Raw genomic sequence first — 20051 nt, forward strand, 5'->3', positions numbered from 1 at the left:
GAGTCACAGACTGAAACAGGCTCCAGGCTCTGAGCTGGCAGTCAGCCCAGAGCCCGACGTGGGGCTCGAACCCACGAACCGCGAGATCATGACCCAAGCGAAAGTCGGACGCTTAACCGACTAAGCCACCCAGGCGCCCCGAGACTGTGATATAATTTAAATAACATTTTCAATTATAACCAAAATGTAATCCAGTCTTAAAAATCTTAACACTACCTAAGTTAATCTTAACAGTTCTAATCCTTTATGAAAAATGTCTTAAAGCCTAGAAATCTTTGTTCCTTACTCATTGACGATTTATTTTTAGGAACTATATATATATATGTGTGTGTGTGTGTGTATATATATATATATATATATGTATGTATATATATATGTATGTATACTGAAACACAAAGTGTCTTTAAAAATGTATCTTACAGGAAGCATCTCAGTTCTCCCTACCATATTGTACCTTACAATTGGGGTCCTCAGAGAAACTGCTGTGAAGTTACCTGGGGGCCAGTTATCTCCAACTGTTGCAGCTGCCTTGCAGGCTCTGAAAGGAATATTGTCTTCTCCCATGGCCAGAGCAGAAAAGAGTCACACTGCTTGGACTGATCTTCTCCGTAGTGCTTTAACAACAGTACTTGACTGTTGGGATCCAGGTAATTAAGGCTGTTGGGAAGCAGTTGTTCAGCTTGTTTTAAAAAGCAAGTGGAATGGTATATTCATTACATATGTGTTTAGAGATTATGTATAAGTAGATAGAAACATCTGTGTTCTCATTTTAGTATCTTTACTCTTTAATGCGGTTAAATGACTGGCCTCCTGTATATTAAGTTGATAGTGAGAGACCTTAAAATGTAATATTAATTTACAAATACAGTGTGATCCATAACTAGGTGGCAAAAGTGTGTAAATTACACATTGTAAATCTAAAATAAGACTGATCAGGCTTATATCCTCATTCCATCATTTACTGGCACTCTGACTAGCCAAGTTACCCAACTTCTCTGAGCCTTAGTTTTCTTATTAACAGAATAAGGGTATTGTGTTGCAGGAAATTGTTAGAGTGGTAACATAATACATGGAAAGCGTCTTGCTTATTATCTGACATATATCAATAAATGATAAGTAGTATTATGTTCAGTATCTATAAAATTTGTCTTACTCTTGTTATTATTGTGTAGTTTTTGTATTCAACATGATGCCATGGTGATTGTAAAGTCCTTAGACATATTACATATTGTCCCTGCCTTCCTTGTTCTGTTAATAAAATGTCACAAGTCACCATAGTCTATTTCATATGTTATAAAAGTATCAGTTGAACTGAGCATTTATTGACCACCTACTTTGTGCCCAAAGTTGGGAGTTGCGTGGAGTGTAGTTCCTATAAATTGTCATTTGGTTAACATGTATGATTAATAGCATAAAATACTCCTTGAAGGCAACAGTAATATCTTAATTATCACTGCATTTCTAAGTAGAGTAAAAAAGAGACTAATAAAAACTTAGACTAATCAGCCCTGCTTGAGTAAATCAGGCAGAGTGTCACAGGTAGGGTTTTCTGGAAGCTCAGGCTGAGATGGAGTTTGGGAAGCAAAACGTTTATTAAGGAACAACATCTGTAGGTAGTTGTGAAAGGAGTAAGGAAAGGCATCATTGGGCAAAGAAGAAGTTGGACTCCAGTGCAAGCCCCTGACAAAGCTCAACAAATTTGCCAGGAGCTCTACAGGTTGCCTGCCTATCTGAGCGTCTCACATAGGACAGAAATGGCCTGTACTTTATCCTCAGATATGGGCTACCCCAGGAAAGGTGTGAACTCAGTCAAAGCAACTCAAGCTTGAGGCCAACCCTGAAGGAGCTAGATCACCATAATCCCCATGGCTGGGCAGCATCCTTCCCCATGAAGGGGATCTCATGGTACACCTGTATATCTATCTACTAAGAGACTTCTCAGAAGAGCCAATTTCTTTTTTTTTTCTTAAATATTTTATTGTCAAGTTGGTTTCTATATAATACCGAGTGCTCATCCCAACAAGTGCCCTCCTCCATGCCCATCACCCCCCTTCCCCTTGCCCCCACCCCCAGCAGCCCTCAGTTTGTTCTCAACTTTCAAGAGTCTTTCATGGTTTGCTTCCCTCCCTCTCCCCAACTATTTTTCCCCTTCTAATCCCCCATGGTCCTCAATTAAGTTCCTCCTAATAAACCTATAAGTGCAAACATATGGTATATGTCCTTCTCTGCCTGACTTATTTCGCTCAGCATAACACCCTCAAGGTCCATCCAAGTTGCTACACATGGCCAGATTTCATTCTTTCTCATTGCCATGTAGTATTCCATGGTATAGATAAACCACATCTTCTTGATCCATTCATCAGTTGATGGACACTTAGGCTTTCCACGTTTTGGCTATTGTTGAGAGTGCAGCTATGAACATTGGGGTCCATGTGACCCTATGCATCAGCATTTCTGTATCCCTTGGGTAAATTCCTAGCAGTGCTATTGCTGGGTCATAGGGGAGTTCTGTTGTTAATTTTTTGAGGAACCTCCACACTGTTTTCCAGAGGGGCTGCACCAGCTTACATTCTCACCAACAGTGTAGGAGGGTGCCCGTTTTTCCACATCCTCGCCAGCATCTATAGTCTCCTGATTTGTTCATTTTAGCCACTCTGACTGGCGTGAGGTGGTATCTCAGTGTGGTTTTGATTTGTATTTCCCTGATGAGGAGGGACGCTGAGCATCGTTTCATGTGTCTGTTGGACATCAGGATGTCCTCTTTGGAGAATTGTCTGTTCATGTCTTCTGCCCATTTCTTCACTGGATTATTTGTTTTTTGGGTGTGGAGTTTGGTGAGTTCCTTATAGATTTTGGATACTAGCCCTTTATCTGATAGGTCCTTTGCAACTATCTTTTCCCATTCCGGCAGTTGCCTATTAGCTTTATGGATTGTTTCTTTGCCATGTAGAAGCTTTTTATCTTGATGAGGTCTCAACAGTTCATTTTTGCTCTTGATTCCTTGCCTTTGGGGATGTGTCAAGTAAGAAATTGCTGCAGTGGAGGTTAAGGAGGTTGTTTCCTGCTTTCTCCTATAGGGTTTTGATGGTTTCCTGTCTCATATTCAAGTCATTTATCCATTTTGAGTTTATTTTTGTGTATGGTGTGAGAAAATGATCTAGTTTCATTCTTCTGCATGTTGCTGTCCAGTTCTCCCACCACCATCTGTTAAAGAAAAGTCAATTTCTTACAGGATTAGGAAGCATTTTCCACATGGACATCGTAGAAACAGGTTCTAGGCACAACATTTTGATGTATAGAACTAAATAGTATGGTATGTTTGGGGACAGCATGTATAGAGTAATGAAAGAATGTGGGGTTAGGGGAAAAGAGGAGGGTGAGGAATAGTGATTAGTAAAGAGATGAGGCTGAATGGTACATGGGGCTGGTTTTATGGAGGGTTTGCATGGTTTGTAATTTGGACTGCTTTGAATATGCATGTAGAATCCTTAAGAAGGAGAGTAAAGTGATAGGATTTGCATTTCTGAAAAATCACTGTGGCAGCTATAGAAAAGAAAGCATGATTCTTGGATAAAGAGTGGAATAATGAAAATGAAATATTAAGCATGTATTAACAGAATTTACTGATAATTTGGTTTAGGAATTGAAAGGGTAGGTTGACTGAGCATTAACAGAAATTGCAAAGTGAACATTTTCAAGGGAATGTAGTGAATTGAGTTTGAAATGCCTGCAGGATAATCCTGTGAAGCAAAATATATAGAGGTGTGGAGTTCGAGAAGGTTATCTGAACTAGAGATGATTTAGACTACATGTATTTCATCTGAGAGTTGTCAGTGCAGCCTATGGAATGGATAAAATCACCCAAATTGAGTTTATGGAGCAAGATGAGAAGAGATTCAGGAGAGAATGCAGTCACAGAAGCCAGAGAAAAGAGTTTAATGGTGAGAGAGTTGTCAACAGCATAAATCCGGCGTGAATGGGAGGTAAGAAAAAGGGAAGAATTAAGTATAGATTTCTCTTGACAAGAAAAAGAGAAAGCTGAAGAAAAATACAGGATCAAGGAATTTTTAAGATGAGACTCTAGCATGAATTTGTGCATATGTGGGGGAAAAAGGAAGGTAGAGATAGGATTGGAATTGGAAATATTAGAGAAGGAAGAAATGTTCCTTTATAAGGAAGAAATCAAATTCATAGCACATTTAGAAGGATTAACCTCTGCCAATATGAGGAAAGAAAGAGAGGTTTAGATAGGAAGTAATAGGTGTAATTTTTATGTTGAGAGTTAAAATGAGCTTGCCTCTTTCTTTTTTTTTTTTTAATATTTTTTAATTTATTTCTAGGAGAGAGAGAGACAGTGTGAGCGGGGGAGGGTCAGAGAGAGAGGGAGACACAGACTCCGAAATAGGCTCCAGGCTCTGAGCTGGCAGTCAGCACAGAGCCCGACGCGGGGCTGGAACCCACGAACCGCGAGATCATGACCTAAGCGAAAGTCGGACCCTTAACTGACTAAGCCACCCAGGCACCCTGAGCTTGCCTCTTTCATCTCACACACACAAACACATGTGCGTGCGCGCACACGCACACACACGGCTTTTTGTTTTTATCAGAGAATGCGGTTAGGACCATGAGAATTTAGACTGTATACTGAGAGAAATTAAAGCAGGAGTTGATGGTCACAGGTTAACTCCTTTCTGTGTAAGGAATTGCCCAAAAACTATAGTGGCTTAAAACAACAAACATTTATTATCTGATAATTTACAGGTCAGGAAATTTGGAGCAGCATGGGGGGTGGGTCTCTCTCTGTTAAGATGTTGGCCAAGGCTGTAGCTAGAGGATCCATTTCCAAGATGACTCACTCACGGCTGCTGGAGAGAGTCTTCAGCCTCTTGCTGGCTATTAGCTTGAAGCCTCACTTCCGTAACACAAAGGCCTCTCCGTGGGGCTACTGCTGAGGGAATCTTGTATTTATCCTAGGTAAAAGAGGATGAGAATAAGGGAATTTGGGCAGGGGTGGGGGAATAAAGGAACTTAGAGGAAATGGGAAGAGGAACCCAGTAGAACTTTTTCTTACTGAAAATAAAAAGACATTTTTACCAAACAGACTAGTTTACTCCTGTTGAAACTACTGTTGGAGTTTCAAGTTGCCATGAATGACTGAAAGTAACAGCTCTGTAGGAAGCAGTATAGCATCATGATTAACAGTATACTCTCTGGAATTAGACCTTCTGCCTTAATAATTGTGTAGCTTGGGCAAATGACTAACTTCTTTCTATTCCTCAGGCTCTCATCCATAAAATGGGAGAAATAAGTGTACCCACCTCATGGCGCTGTTGAGTGGATTAAACATTTAATATATATAAAGTACTTATAATAATAATGTTATAATTTTAAATGTTGACCCATGTACCTTTTTTACCTTAAGATTATTCAAATTATTTTTATAAAATAAATTCCAGTCATCCATAATATTTTGCTTTCATTGCTACTGTCTCTCAAGTGTCAGCTAAGATATAATCTCCTCAAGAAGATTTCTCTGACCACCCAAAGTAGCAACTCCTAGGTTGCTTTCTTTTATCTTTTAATGAATTCTTTATATTCGTGGACTTTGTGATGAGCTGAAATTAAATTCTTCATTTACTTCGTGGTATACAGTATATCTTCTCTGTAATTTGTATTCTCAGTGCCAAAAAGAGTGCTGGCACATAGTGAATGTTTCTTAATTATTGAATGAATGTTAGCAAAGCTATTGTCTCTATCTCTGTATATCATTGCTTCATAAGTATTATTCCATTCTTAACACAGTGAGTCGAATTTGTTACCCCTTTTCCTTTTCAAATAACAGTGAGTTTTCACAACAGGCTCATTAAAAGTATTGAATGAGAATATGAAAGTAAATATGAAGGGAAATGAAGGAAAATTACATTTACTAGGAAATTTCTTCAAATGAATGTGGCCCATGCAGTATTTTTAGGTTTTTCTCTACGTTAAGAAATAGTATATATAGCAAAGCACAAGGTAAGTAAACTTGACACTTGTGTTATGAAAATGTGAATACCTTATTGTTAACCAAGAAAAATCAGTTGTACATGCATTTCTCATCTGCTCCACAACAAAAATGATAATATAATAGCTAAAACATGTTGAGCATATGTGTAACATGCTATTCTAAATGCTTTATGTGAATAACTCAGTCCTCATAACTTTATAAATTTAAGTACTATTCAGCCCCTCTGGAAAACAGTGTGGAGGTTCCTCAGGAAACTAACAATAGAACTCCCTTATGACCCAGCAATAGCACTGCTAGGAATTTACCCAAGGGATACAGAAATGCTGAGGCATAGGAGCACATGTACCCCAATGTTCATAGCAGCACTCTCCACAATAGCTAAAACATGGAAAGAGCCTAAGTGTCCATCAACAGATGAATGGATCAAGAAGATGTGGTTTATCTATACCATGGAATACTACATGGCAATGAGAAACAATGAAATCTGGCCATGTGTAGCAACACGGATGGACCTTGAGGGTGTTATGCTGAGCGAAATAAGTCAGGCAGAGAAGGACAAATATCATATGTTTGCACGTATAGGAGGATTAGGAGGAACTTGACGGAGGACCAAGGGGGAGAAGAAGGGGGGAAATGGTGGGGGAAAGGGAGAGAGGCAAACCATGAGAGACTCTTGAATGCTGACAAAAACTGAGGACTGATGGATGTGGGGGGGAAGGGGGATGGGCATGGAGGAGGGCACTTTGGGGATGAGCACTGAGTGTTATGTGGAAACTAATTTGACAATAAACTATTTGTAAAAAAAAATAAATAAATAAATAATAAATTAAGTACTATTAATATTTCCACTTTACAAATGAGAAAATGAGAAATGGGGTTAAATATCCAAGGTCACACAACTAATAAATGTATATTCCTAGTAAATCTACACATGTATTTACAGATGTCTACCTGTGAAGAATATAATCACTTCGGTAAATTTTGGCTCTAGAATTACTTAAAATGCACATTTTGAAACCTACCTTTTTCAGGATTCTTAAAATCAGTCCATCAGTGTTTATTGTATAACTGTTGTGTACACAAAAGAAATTGTTGCTGTCAAACTAGATACATCTTCACACAGATATATAAAACAATAAATATGGCAATATTAGGATGTTTCTGATATATCATTTCTCTTTAGTAGATGGAACACATCAAGAACTTGATGAAATCAGTCTTCTTACTGCTATCACAGTATTTATTTTGTCTACCAGTCCAGAAGTTACTACCATCCCATGCCTCCAGAAGCGCTGTATTGAGAAATTTAAGGCTACTCTTGAGATAAAAGATCCTGTGGTAAGTCTCCTTAGCAGAAAGATGTTTGTAATAGGAATATGTCTAGGCTTTTGCAGAACTGTCTTTGTGATTTTGTTGGCTCCAACAAGAAGTACCAGGCTAATTTTTTTATTTTTAGGTGTGAAGTAATTCTTTATTCTTGGGGTGACAAAGCCAAATAATAATGGTCTTATTATTTGGCACTAAGGATAGATCGTAGTTGAAGAAAGATAAAGGAAATGGTTTTTTAAAAAATTAATTTGAAATAGAGGCATCTTAAAGTTGATACAGCTTTAGAAGTTACAAGGGACATTTAGTAAGATACTTTGTAGCTTATTATAGATTTCCTAAAAAAGAAAGACTTCACATACCTTCAAGAATATGAAGTATTCTTTTTGGGTTTTTTTGATGTTTTATTTTTCAGAGAGAGATAGAGATAGCATGAGCAGGGGAGGGTCAGAGAGAGAGGGAGATACAGAATCTGAAGCAGGCTCCAGGCTCTGAGCTAGCTGTCAGCACAGAGCCCGACGCAGGGCTCGAACCCATGAACCATGAGATCGTGACCTGAGCCGAAGTCGGATGCTTAACCGACTGCGCCACCCAGGTGCCCCTGAAGTATTTTTTATATGAAGTATCGGACCCTCTCCAAAACAGGACACACAGATTAATCTCATTCCTTTATGACCCCTTCTTCATTTGCTAAATTAACTTCCTATTCCTTTAAGTACTGCAAAATGGGTCTGTGGCACAATTTCATAAACTCCTGAAATATAAGAACCAGATTTTCTCAGGAAAAAATAATCATTCAGATACAATCACAATGAATTGGTTAAAGTATGATTTACCTGTTTGATATATACTTATATTTTTATATAATTTTTTTAATGTTTATTCATTTTTGAGAGAGGGAGACAGAGCATGAGCGGGGGAGGAGCAGAGAGAGAAGGAGACACAGAATCCACAGCAGGCTCCAGGCTCTGAGCTGTCAGCACAGAGCCCAGCAGCAGGCTTGAACTCAAAACACTGTGAGATCCTGACCTGAGCTGAAGTTGGTCACTTAACTGACTGAGCCACCCAGGTGCCCCAATGTATAGTCATCTTTTGTTCTGTCCTGTTTGTTGCTCTCAGCTTCATAGGCGCTGTATGTAGTAATCTCAAAGGGTGGTTCTGCTGTGTGTTGGCAGAAAGTAAATATGGTCCAGACATGGTTCCTTAAAACTTTAAGATCATTCCATTTGAACATTTAGATATATGTGACTTTTATTTAGAATGTTTTCTGAAATCCCCAAAATAGTTGTCAAATTTGTGTCTATGTTTGGTTCTGGTTTTTTTTCTACATCAAAGAGGGTATATGAGAAGGAAATTGGGAAGTAGAGATAAAACGAAAAGTTAACCACTCATAGTTATGCTATCCTAGCTAACCCATATGCCTTTCTTCTCACTCCAAACTGTCATAGCCATTGTTAGCATGCAAATTTGAATACCTATGTTAAAAAACAAAATCCAGCTGAATAAATTTTAAAGATCTTACTGTTTTATTCAACATTTCATAAATTGGGCAGCGTCCCATTTGGCAGATAGAAAAGAGCTCTGAAGAGCTGTTCAAAATGAAAGACTTATAAATAGAAAGAGACAGGACAAAGAGGTTACCAGCAAAGTATGGATTGCTTCACCTTCCTTTGGGAGACATCAGGTGTCTGGCATGCAGATTACCTCACTAGTGTTGACCAGGTAATTCCAGATTGACTGTAACTCAGTTAGGTATTAAGTCTTGGTTTGGTCACATGGGCTTTAGCACAAGTGACTCCATTTTGGGCCTGTTGTCTCTCTATTTATTTATTTTTTGTTAACAATCTTCCCCCTTTTGATCATACTCTCAGCTTAACTGAGAGATGTGATCAAAATTGAAAGCATTAGCACCCCTTCCAACTACCAATGAAGTTCTTGCATGTTTTGCTGATCCTCTGTGTGGTATTCACAAGTCATAACTTCAGATTCACGTATTTTTTTAAATGTTTTTATTTATTTTTGAGAGAGAGACAGAGACAGAGCACTAGCAGGGGAGGGGCAGAGAGAGGGAGGCACAGAATCCAAACGAAGCAGGCTCCAGGCTCTGAGCTGTCAGCACAGAGCCCGAGGTGGGGCTCAAAGCCAAGAATGTGAGATCATGACCTGAGCCAAAGTCAGAGGCTTAACTGACTGAGCCACCCAGGTGCCCCAAGCCTAATCAGTTTAACAGCTTTGTTTTTATAAGGAACAAGAACACTTTTATAATTTACTAAGAGCCATATGAAGAATCCCAAAGTTGGTTCCAGGTCAAAAAGATTTCACTTAGTAGATTTGGGAGAAGACTGCCAATAATATCGAAAGGTTTTAAAACATTTGGTCAAATAGTAGGACTATATTTGACTGTGAAACATTACTTGGTTATCCATTTAACCAGAGGGACAGTTAAAATTTTCACAGTCAATACAGAAAGTTACATACTTGTTTTTAAAAAAAAGTTCTTTTCCTAGAAAAGATGAAGTTTTCCTAAGTAATCAAAGACTTGATAAAGACTGTATGAAACACAGGGAATTATTTTGATAAAATGTAGAATCTTTGTTTTCTAAGCAGATTATTTTAAAAGGCAAAGAAAAACCTTTATAATCTCTTATCAAGAGCAGACCAATAATCCAAGAAAACTGTGTTCTTTTAACAGAAAAACAAATTCTCATTTTGTACCTGTGTAGTTTTAATATTAAAACTCATTTTTTAATTTTATTTAAACAAATTTATTTCAGTCTTACGCAGTTTGACCATGCATAAAATTCCTTTCCCAAAATCCCTTATCACCAACCTTCTATAACTTTCTTTTGTACCTTTGGATTTTATTCTCTGTTTTTTCTCTTTCCCATTCGGAAATAACCAGCCTAACTTGAGGAAAAAATTTCTTTCTTTTCCATCAACAAAATTGCATCTGCATTTCTCATGCTTTCTTTTCCTCTCCTGAAAACACACATCCTACTTTCCTGTATAAAAAAAATGGTTCTATTATCGCTGGATGCATCACAGCCACTAACTGAGGAAACAGACGGTTAAGCGCTAGTGAACTGCCTCAGTAAAATGCTCCATTCCTAGGAATCCCGAGGGGGTTGGACACAGTGAAAGCAGTTACCAAACAAACTCAGATAAACTAGTCGCCAGAGAAGCCAGTCACTCAAGAGACAAGGGTTTGGAAAAGAGAAAGGCAGAACTTTATTTTGGGTGCTGGCAGCCAGGGGAGGTGACTCAAGCCTTAACAACTACCCCTCATTCAGCAAAATGGATACCTGGAGCCTTATAGGGAAAGAACCAGGAGATACGTCCAAGAGGCAGCACGTGATCATGGGTAAGGGTATATGTTCTGCAAGGAATGGACTGGAATGTGCTCTTCTAGGCTTCCGTTGCTATCAGGGCTTTTCTGGCCTGGCAGTTGAAGTATTCAGATCATTGCAAAATGTCTTCCATCAGTGCCTCAAGAAAGTTCAAAAAGAAATAACAATGGGTTTCAGTTAGTATACAAGTTAAGCAATCTTGTCTATTTCTGGTCTTAACTACTGGGGCCTTTAGAGGGGTTGCTGCCAATTATTTCTAGTAGTTTAATTACATATATGAAAATTTTAACCCTTTGAAACCTTAATTTTTAATGGAAAACTAAGTAAATAACTATGAATCGTTACACCAACAGTTTTGAGATTGACAAATTTATGAATACATTTTGTAAGTTCTCAAAAGATACTCTTTCTCATAATAAGTTTTTCAGTGGGGATCCAAACATTTGGATTTTTAAAATATTTATTTATTTATTTTGAGATACAGACAGAGCACAAGCAGGGAAGAAGGGGGGAGAGAGAGAGGAAGGGAGGGAGGGAGAAGTCCAAGCAGGCTCCATGCTGCCAGTGCAGAGCCCAATGCAGAGCTTGAACCCATAAACCATGACATCATGACCTGAGTCGAAACCAAGAGTCAGATGCTTAACCGACTGAGCCACCCAGGTACCCTGGGAACCAAACATGTTTACTAAAAGACCAACCTATCTTAAGTTTCTTTGTAATAAATAAAAAATAGATAAACCTATGTTTAGTAATTAATGTTTCAGTTTTTTATTTATTTGGAAATGATCTAAATAGATATTCAGGGATACTTCTTTCAACTTAGTATAATTTATAAGGTTTCAAGTTATCAAAAAGATTTTTAGAAACTATTTTTAGGTAGACAGACTGATGCAGGCAGGCCAGATCCGATAACCCAGAGGAGTGCCACAGGGCCTGCAAAGAGGGTTCTTGGCTTTGCACAGGATGGAAATAAAACCACAAGCCAAAAGGAAGTAAGAGAATTTATTGAAGACAAAGCTGATACAGACCGTCTGGGAGACTCAGAAAGAAAAAGGAGCATGAGTCTCATCTTCTCTAGGAAGTCTGGAGTTTTATTGAGGATGGTGGCCTGGTGTATATGCCCTCAGGCATCCAGAAACTGGTCAAACAAGGATTGAGTGCTCTGGTATCTTAAATAAGTTCCTTATGCCCTGGAGCCTAGGGTCTGGGCGTCAGGGTGTTTAGAATCAGTAAACATGGAGAACTGATAGCCCTGCCTGGTCACTCCGTAGATATTCTCAAGCAAACAACTTTCATTTAAAATTTTAGCCATGAGATGTGTATGATAATGCAAAACTCACTGGTTGATTAAAGAGCAGTTGAATCCAGGGGGTACCTGGGTGGTTTAGTCAGTTAAGCATCTGACTTCGGCTCAGGTTGTGATCTCCACAGTTCCTGCATCCAAGCCCCGCATTGGGCCCTGTGGTGACAGCTCAGAGCCTGGTGCCTGCTTTGGATTCTGTATCTCCCTCTGACTCTGCCCCGCCTCCTCTGCTCACATGCTTGTGCTCCCTTGCTCGCTTGCTCTTGCTCGCACTCTCACTCTCTCTCTCTCTCTCCCCCCCCTCTCACCCTCTCTCTCTGCCTCTTCCTCTCTCTCAAAACTAAATAAACATTAAAAAAAAAAAAAAGCAGTTGGATCCAGATTATGTTTCTGCCAGCCAAGATAAGGTTATCTGCTCAAATGGCCAAACCTTTCTTTACTAATATTTGTAGAAAAGACATTTAAGATTTGTCTTGACAGTTAATCTTAATGGAAGTTGTAGACTAGATTTGGGGCATGGAGTTTCTATAGCAGTTTATATATGTATGTATGTATGTGTGTGTGTGTATATATATATATATTTATATATATTATATACTGTATATTATATATTTTAATAATTTAATATATTTATAATATATTATTTATAATTATTTAATATACTTATAATATAATATATAATCATATTTATATATTAAATATATATATAAATATATTAAATGTATATTTAAGCTTTTATTTAAATTCTAGTATAGTTAACGTACAGTGTTATATTACTTTCTGGTGAAAGGTGTAGCAACTCAGTGATTTTACCTTACTCAGTGCTCACCATGATAAGTGTACTCCTTAATCCCCATCATTTATTCCATCCTTCCCTCCACCCACCTTACCTCTGGTAACCATCAGTTTGTTCTCTAGAGTTAAAATTTTGTTTCTTGGTTTGTCCCCTCTTTTATTTTCCCCTTTGCTTGTTTCTTAAATTCACATGAGTGAAATCATGATATTTGTCTTTCTCTAACTTGTTATACTCAGCATAGTATTGTCTAGCTCCCATCCATGTCATTGCAGATAGCAAGATTTCTTTTTTTTTTTTTTTTTTTGATAGCTGAGCAACATTCCATTGTATAGCAGTTTATATTTTTTAAAAGCCTTTCTCCCTTTTTTTTTCCTTCAGACTTGGCAGTTGGGGATGGTCTAGGTAGCAGGTCCCAAAGAATACTGGTAAAATATTTACATCTCAAAGGCACTGCAGAAAATGCAAGTTCTTCCAGAAAGGACTTTTGTTCCCTTTGGCCTGAATTTTTACAATACTTAAAAAAGGGAAGGTTTTTAGATTGACAGAAAGGATGGGATTTTGAATTGTTTCTAGGGCCCCATTTCTTGTTTTGCAAAGGTTTGTAAAATAAGGATGGTTGCTTTTAATTCCTCAAAGAATTGGTTTGCAACTTAAAAGACTTCACAGCTTGACCCACCTGTCCAACCACATTATCTTGTTTGCTTTCTTATATTCAGATAAGATGGAAATCAAAAGATTCCTGTGTTTTAGATTTGGAGTTGTGTGTTTTTTGGAATGTTTCAGTGGGTACGTAGTTTCATTTTAACTTAGGGAAGGAATCCTTACAAAATGTTTCCGTTAGGCTCTGAAAATCAGCTTCCAGTTTGGCCAACTTCTAACCATAGAGTTAAAAAAAGTTATTTTAAAGAAAGTTATTTCAAATACCATGTCAGGTTTTACTTAGGACAAGTAGTAAATATTCCTGGTCATATTGAACAACTCCTTGAATTCAAGAGGCATCCTGAAAGAGGGTGCAAAAGATGTTTTATATTCCTCTCTCTACTGGTTACTACAGACAGAGATCTGGGAGAGTAGACTCTGGTAAGGATTATCCTCCTTAGCTAGCTTCTACCAGTTTGCCCAGAATCCCACGTGCAGGCTCTGAATGGGATTTACATAGACAGTGTAGCTCCAGTATCTACCAGGATTTGGTGAGGTTTTCCATTAATTTCAATTTTGTTTGACAATTTTCCTTGTCTCTTTAAGGAATGATGTAGCAGTGTAGCAGAAATTCCCTCAGAATCTCATCAGCTCTGGGAGGATCCCATAATGGGGCCTTCCTTCTAAGGTAGATATGTGAGCATTCAAATTGGTGTTGAAGGATTTTCACAAAACTGTTGAGAACAATCCTTTTTCCAGTGTTGCAGTTAATTAGATATGAGACCTCAGTTTCTGTGCCAGTGTTTTGATGATGGGTCCCTAGGGGGCTGCGGTGTGGGAGATGTGATTTTACATACCTTTTGTGTCTTTAAATTTTTATTTGCTTTTTGCAATGAAACTTTCAGTGAAGCTTATTTTGGAATCTTGAAGCCTTCTGGAAGCTTCTGCATAACATTTAAAATAGGTATCCCATCCTCTTTGGATTTGGGAACCCTTGCTTTTAAGTGCATTTCTTAAATAAACGACCTTGTCTAATTGGCACTTTCTCCATAATGGCCATTGTAATTCTAGGCTGCCTTTAGTAAGATTTTGCCATTTTTGTAGGTCTTTATAGCTATAGAGACAGTAGTTCTTAGACATAAAATAAGCAGGTGTGCCAGAAGGCTCAGTGCTCAACTTTTTGGAATTTAAGGATCCCATTTCTTTAAGTCTTTGAGTCTCTCAGAGCCAAACTACTGCTTAAGAGGGATGTGCTGCTGAGTTGGGGATTATATGGTGTTTTACAGTGTACTTTGCTGCACAGAAATTTTCTTGAGGTTGGTGGGTAACCTGTGTCAGTCTAACCCACTCCATAATCAGTTTATCCTACACAGGAGTTTTAGAGTTAGGTAGCAAGCGCTGACAACTTTTGTGTACTCTACCTGTGCCTACCAATTGTGCAGCTTTTTGACTTCCTAGATTTCCATCTGCAGTGGTCTTTTACTTCATGAGCACATTAATACAGTAACCAAACTGATGTTACTGTGGACTGGCCAGTAGAAGGCCTTGTGTGCATCACCAGCAATTCCCAGTGCAGAAATGAGGGCTGGGGAAGGAGTAGAACCAGCAGACCCCAAAAAACGGTGACTGCTGACTGAACCACCAGTCCAACCTGTGTTTCTCCTTCTCCCTGAAGCCTTCAGAAATTTCCTTAGCACTGCCTTGCCCCAAATCTGTCAAGAAAACAGAATTCAACTGAGTAAATTTTGTTTAATGTTATTTATTTTTGAGAGAAAGCATGAGCAGGGGAAGTTACAAAAAGAGGGGGACAGAGGATCCGAAGCAGGCTCCACACTGAACACAGAGAGCCTGATGTGGGGCTCGAACTCACCAACTGAGATGATTCCATCAGACAAAGTCGGATGCTTAACTGACTGAGCCACCCAGGCGCCCCTCAGTTGAGTAAATTTTAAAGGTCTTACTGGCTCTATTCAATGATTCATGAAATGAATCCAAATTGAAGAGATCTCTGCCGAGCTGTGTAAAATCAAAGATTTATAAACAAAAGGGGGAGGGATGAGGACTTTACTAGCAAAGAGTGGATTGTTTTATTCAAAGCCACCTTCCTTGGGTAGAGGGATATTCGGGGTCTGTCAGACAGATTACTTCACTGGTGCTGACCAGGTAATTCCAGATTGACCAGTATAAGATTCCAATACTGGGAGAGGTTGACACTGTAATTAGGTATTGAGTCTTCTTTTGGTGACATGGACTTCTCCCAGCTGACTCCATTTTGGGCCTGTTGTCCCACTTTTAACACCTGTTAGCACTTGAACTTCCAAAACTAAAGATAAATCAAGAAATAAATTTAAATGGAGGGTGCCTGAGTGGTTCAGTTGGTTGAGCACCCAATTCTTGATTTCGACTCAGGCTCTGCGCTGGCAGCACAGTGCCTACTTGGGATTCTCTTTTTCCTTTTCTCTCTGCCTCACCCCAACTCGTTCACACTCTCTCTCTCTCTCTCTCTCTCTCTCTCTCACTCACAATAAATACATAAACTTAAAAGTTTAAATCTCTTTTTAGACTTATCTAAAGTTTTTAATTCAGTTTTTAATTTCCTTTTTTTCAAATTTACATTACAGTCTGCATGTTAATATAAATGTAAATTTATATTTACAGTTCATATTATTTTTGTCTCTTCCCTGATTAGGTACAAATCAAGACCTATCAACTCCTACTTTCCATTTTTCAGTATCCAAATCCAGCTGTTTCCTACCCATACATTTACTCTTTAGTATCCTCTATTGTGGAAAAACTGCAAGAAATAGATAAGAGAAAGCCAGAAGACACTACTGAGCTTCAGGTCTTTCAAGAAGGCATAAAGGTCTTAGAAGCACTTGTAGCCGTTGCTGAAGAACAGCACCGTAAGTGTCAGCACTAAATTCATACTAAATAAAACCTGTCCCAAATCAGAAACTTAACATTGTTTTAAATGTAAAACATTCTGTTGGTCACTTAACGTTATTTTCCCACATTCATTTAAAGGCTAGTGTTGTTAATTCCAGGTATTGATATTACTGAGTGTTAATTTGAGAGGAGAAATTAGAAGCCTTTTTTTTTTTTTCCTACCCCTTCAGTAGGGAAAGGCATGTATAGATCAACAGATTGAGTTTACAACTTTGTGTAATAAATGTGAATCAATTCTCCTTCAACCCAGAACTTATATCATTTATTTACTTGCTAGGTTCTCAGCTGGTGGCCTGTCTTTTGCCCATCCTCATTTCCTTCCTTTTGGATGATAATACTCTGGGATCAGCAACTTCCATAATGAAAAGTTTACATGACTTTGCTTTGCAACATCTCATGCAGATTGGGCCTCAGTATTCATCAGTTTTTAAAAATGTAATGGCTTCTTCTCCGGCCCTGAAAGCCCGGCTTGAGGCTGCAATCAAGGGCAATCAAGAAAGTGTCAAAGTCAAGATACCAACATCTAAACATACCAAGAACCCTGGAAAAAATGCAAGCATCCAATTAAAGACCAATTTCCTCTGACTTTTTTGTTTTACTAGTAAGCACCTTAATAAAATACTCGATCATTTTCTTCTCTTTGGAGACAAAAGTGACATTTTAGACACAAGTGCACTTGGAGGTCTGGTTGATTGTCTTAAATAGCTGTGACTTTTCAAAGTAATATCAAACTTAACATTTTTTGTGGGGTTTTTCTTTTTTTTCAATTTAGTAAAACCACAGAGCTCTTGCCAGGAATTTCAAGAAAGTGCTAAAGAACTGAACATATTAAACAGTCCACTGCTTTAAAAATGAAAGGGTTTTCTTCTGACAGTCCATACACATACGGTATACTTAATATTTTGACAGATATAGATTTGACTCTAGTATAAATTATCTGCATTTATATTGTATCCCAATTGCTAATTTAAAAATCTGCCTTATTCAGTAATTATATTAAACCTCCTTGGATTTCTCAGACAACATAAGTGATTGGAAAGCTATTTAGGAAACTTGGTTTAGAATTACACAATATATAGTAGTACGAGTTAACTACAGCCCTACAGTGTGACTTAAGATCTGGTGTCTATAAATGTAATGGCTTTTCATCACCTTTTGGTTTGGCTTATTTTGGGTTCAAGAAATGGAAATTTTACTTATTTTGAATAGAATAGGGCATCTCCACTTAATTTCTCAGAGGATTTTGTCTTACCTCTGTTCCTGACAATTTTGTTCATTTTCATTTATGACATTCTCATAAATGAGTTTAATATAGATTCATATCTATATTTAGGTCAACTATGGGTTTATGCAAAACAAATTTAGATCATCAACGAATGCAAGTATGTTTTTTTATCATGAAACATATTTTAATATAGAAAAAATCTAATGATAGAGTCATATTGGTTGAAAAAATATTTTTTAACTGTTGGTGATCATTGACTCTCCTTCCACTTCAGTGTTATATGTAAGAATCAAGCACTATGTCACAACATAGTATTTCCCTGTTAAAAATTAAAAACTGGAGTGATAGGGGCATGTTCAGAATTGAGAAAAAAATACTTTGAGTCAAGAAAGAACAATGTGATGTACTCTATTTTATTATGTTTGTATATAAATACTCTTGTAAATTGCTCAGAATGAAAACACTTGACAGAATCTAACACTACAATTTTTTAATTTACATAAATAAAGCTAATTTTCTTTATCATTCTTGTATTTGAGATTATTTTGCCTACAAAAGATGGTTGACTCACCTCACAGATTCCAGAAAATCATTTCTCCAGAGCAAATAATATCCCTTCTCTGTAACTTTGCATTTTTATCAGAGGAGCCCTTTTTTTGGAGCATTCTTAGCAATGATTTGGAGTATGTGTCTTCCTAATTGTCCGTGCAAATTTGAGTATAAACTTACTGTTTCCTTCACCTGAATGCCCTTCTCTCTACTGTATCTGGCAGATTCCCATTCCTTATAGGCTTGGTTTAAATGCCACTTCCCCTCGTTAACTATCCTTTTTTTTTTTAATCTTTTATTTATTTATGAGACAGAGACAGCGTGAGCATGGGAGGGTCAGAGAGAGGGAGATACAGAATCTGAAACAGGCTCCAGGCTCTGAGCTGGCTGTCAGCACAGAGCCAGATGCGGGGCTCTAACCCACGAACTGTGAGATCATGACCTGAGCCAAAGTCGGAAGCTCAACTGACTGAGCCACCCAGGCGCCCCTTCTTGTTAACTATCCTTAACACTTCTTCCCCGACTCTTACACCAAGCAGATTTAACTGCTTCTTCACCTGTGTTCCTGTAATATTTTACATGTTCTTCTGTGCATGTAACATCGCACTGCATTTTAATCTCTCCCTTTTAGACCACCTTCTAAAAGGAGGAATTTTCATTTGTAACTGCGTTTGTGGCATTAAGTAGATACTTTAATCACTATAGAACTACACTCATACAGTATGGATTTGAGCTCAGAAATCTCCTTTTTGTCAAGGCAAATGCTAGACTGGGTTGTTCTCAGGATACAATTACTAATTTGATTGTTGAGTTCTTTTGTTTCATTCAGTTCTTTTTTCTTTTTTTAATGTTTGTTTGTTTATTTTTGAGAGACAGTACATGAGTGAGGAAGGGGCAAAGAGAGGGAGACAGAGGATCCAAAGCCGAGCACAGAGCCTGATGCAGAGCTCAGACTCAGAAACTGTGACACCATGACCTGAACCAAAGTCAGACCCTTAATTGAGACACCCTGGAGCCCCATTTAGTTTTTTTTTTTTTTTTTTAAATATTTTTATTTATTTCTAGGATAGAGAGAGACAGCGTGAACAGGGGAGGGTCAGAGAGAGACGGAGTCACAGACTCTGAAACAGGCTCCAGGCTCTGAGCTGGCAGTCAGCACAGAGCCCGACACGGGGCTCGAACCCACGAACCGCGAGATCATGACCTAAGCGAAAGTCGGAAGCTTAACCGACTAAGCCACCCAGGCGCCCCCCCCCATTTAATTTGTTCTTAAACATTAAGATTTTCTAGCAATCCCTATCAAAATAACACCAGCATTCTTAACAGAGCTAGAACAAACAATCCTAAAATTTGTATGGAACCACAAAAGACCCAGAATAGCCAAAGCAATCCTGAAAAAGAAAACCAACGCTGGAGGTATCACAATTCTGGACTTCAGCTGTATTGCAAAGTTGTAATCATCAAGACAGTATGGTACTGGCACAAAAACAGACACATGGATCAATGGAACAGAAGAGAGAATCCAGAAATGGACTCACAAACGTATGGCCAACTAATCTTTGACAAAGCAGGAAAGAATATCCAAGGGAATAAAGACAGTCTCTTCAGCAAATGGTGCTGGGAAAACTAGGCAACGACATGCAGAGGAATGAACCTGGACCACTTTCTTATACCATACACAAAAATAAACTCAAAGTGAATGAAAGACCTAAACATGAGACAGGAAACCATCAAAATTCTAGAGGATAAAACAGGCAACAACTTCTTTGAGTTCAGCCATAGCAACTTCTTACTAGGCATGTTGCCAGAGGCAAGGGAAACAAAAGCAAAAATGAACTATTGGGACCTCATCAAGATAAAAAACTGCACAGCAGGGGCGCCTGGGTGGCTTAGTCGGTTAAGCGTCCGACTTT

The 20051-nt window shown here is 38.2% G+C and overlaps 1 protein-coding gene and 1 long non-coding RNA gene across 9 annotated transcripts in view; one reads left to right on the forward strand and one right to left on the reverse strand.

The window, feature by feature from the left end:
- The window catches only part of HEATR5A (HEAT repeat containing 5A), a 117430-nt gene extending 99316 nt beyond the window's left edge, over positions 1-18114 (forward strand). For 5 of the 7 annotated variants that reach the window (XM_039247134.1, XM_039247138.1, XM_039247137.1 and 2 more), the window contains 4 exons: positions 423-647; positions 7191-7345; positions 16108-16321; positions 16642-18114. In XM_039247134.1, the coding sequence (XP_039103065.1) occupies positions 423-647; positions 7191-7345; positions 16108-16321; positions 16642-16949 (902 nt within the window). In that variant the 3' untranslated portion in view covers positions 16950-18114. The remainder of the gene's footprint in view (positions 1-422; positions 648-7190; positions 7346-16107; positions 16322-16641) is intronic. The other 2 variants (XM_039247136.1, XM_039247140.1) reach the window with 1 other exon arrangement.
- On the reverse strand, positions 4755-15634 carry LOC120241793. Of its 2 annotated transcripts, XR_005530952.1 has the most exons (4): positions 15564-15634; positions 15070-15130; positions 10636-10819; positions 4755-4970 (listed from the first exon to the last, which is right to left on the reverse strand). It is a non-coding gene; the product is annotated as an uncharacterized LOC120241793 (long non-coding RNA). The 2 variants fall into 2 exon arrangements; XR_005530951.1 differs by lacking the exon at positions 4755-4970 and having other exon boundaries at positions 10538-10819.
- Positions 18115-20051: the final 1937 nt, after the last annotated feature.

The sequence above is a fragment of the Hyaena hyaena genome, unplaced genomic scaffold (genome assembly GCF_003009895.1).
Source record: "Hyaena hyaena isolate Hyena2069 unplaced genomic scaffold, ASM300989v1 scaffold_291, whole genome shotgun sequence".
NCBI lineage: Eukaryota > Metazoa > Chordata > Mammalia > Carnivora > Hyaenidae > Hyaena > Hyaena hyaena.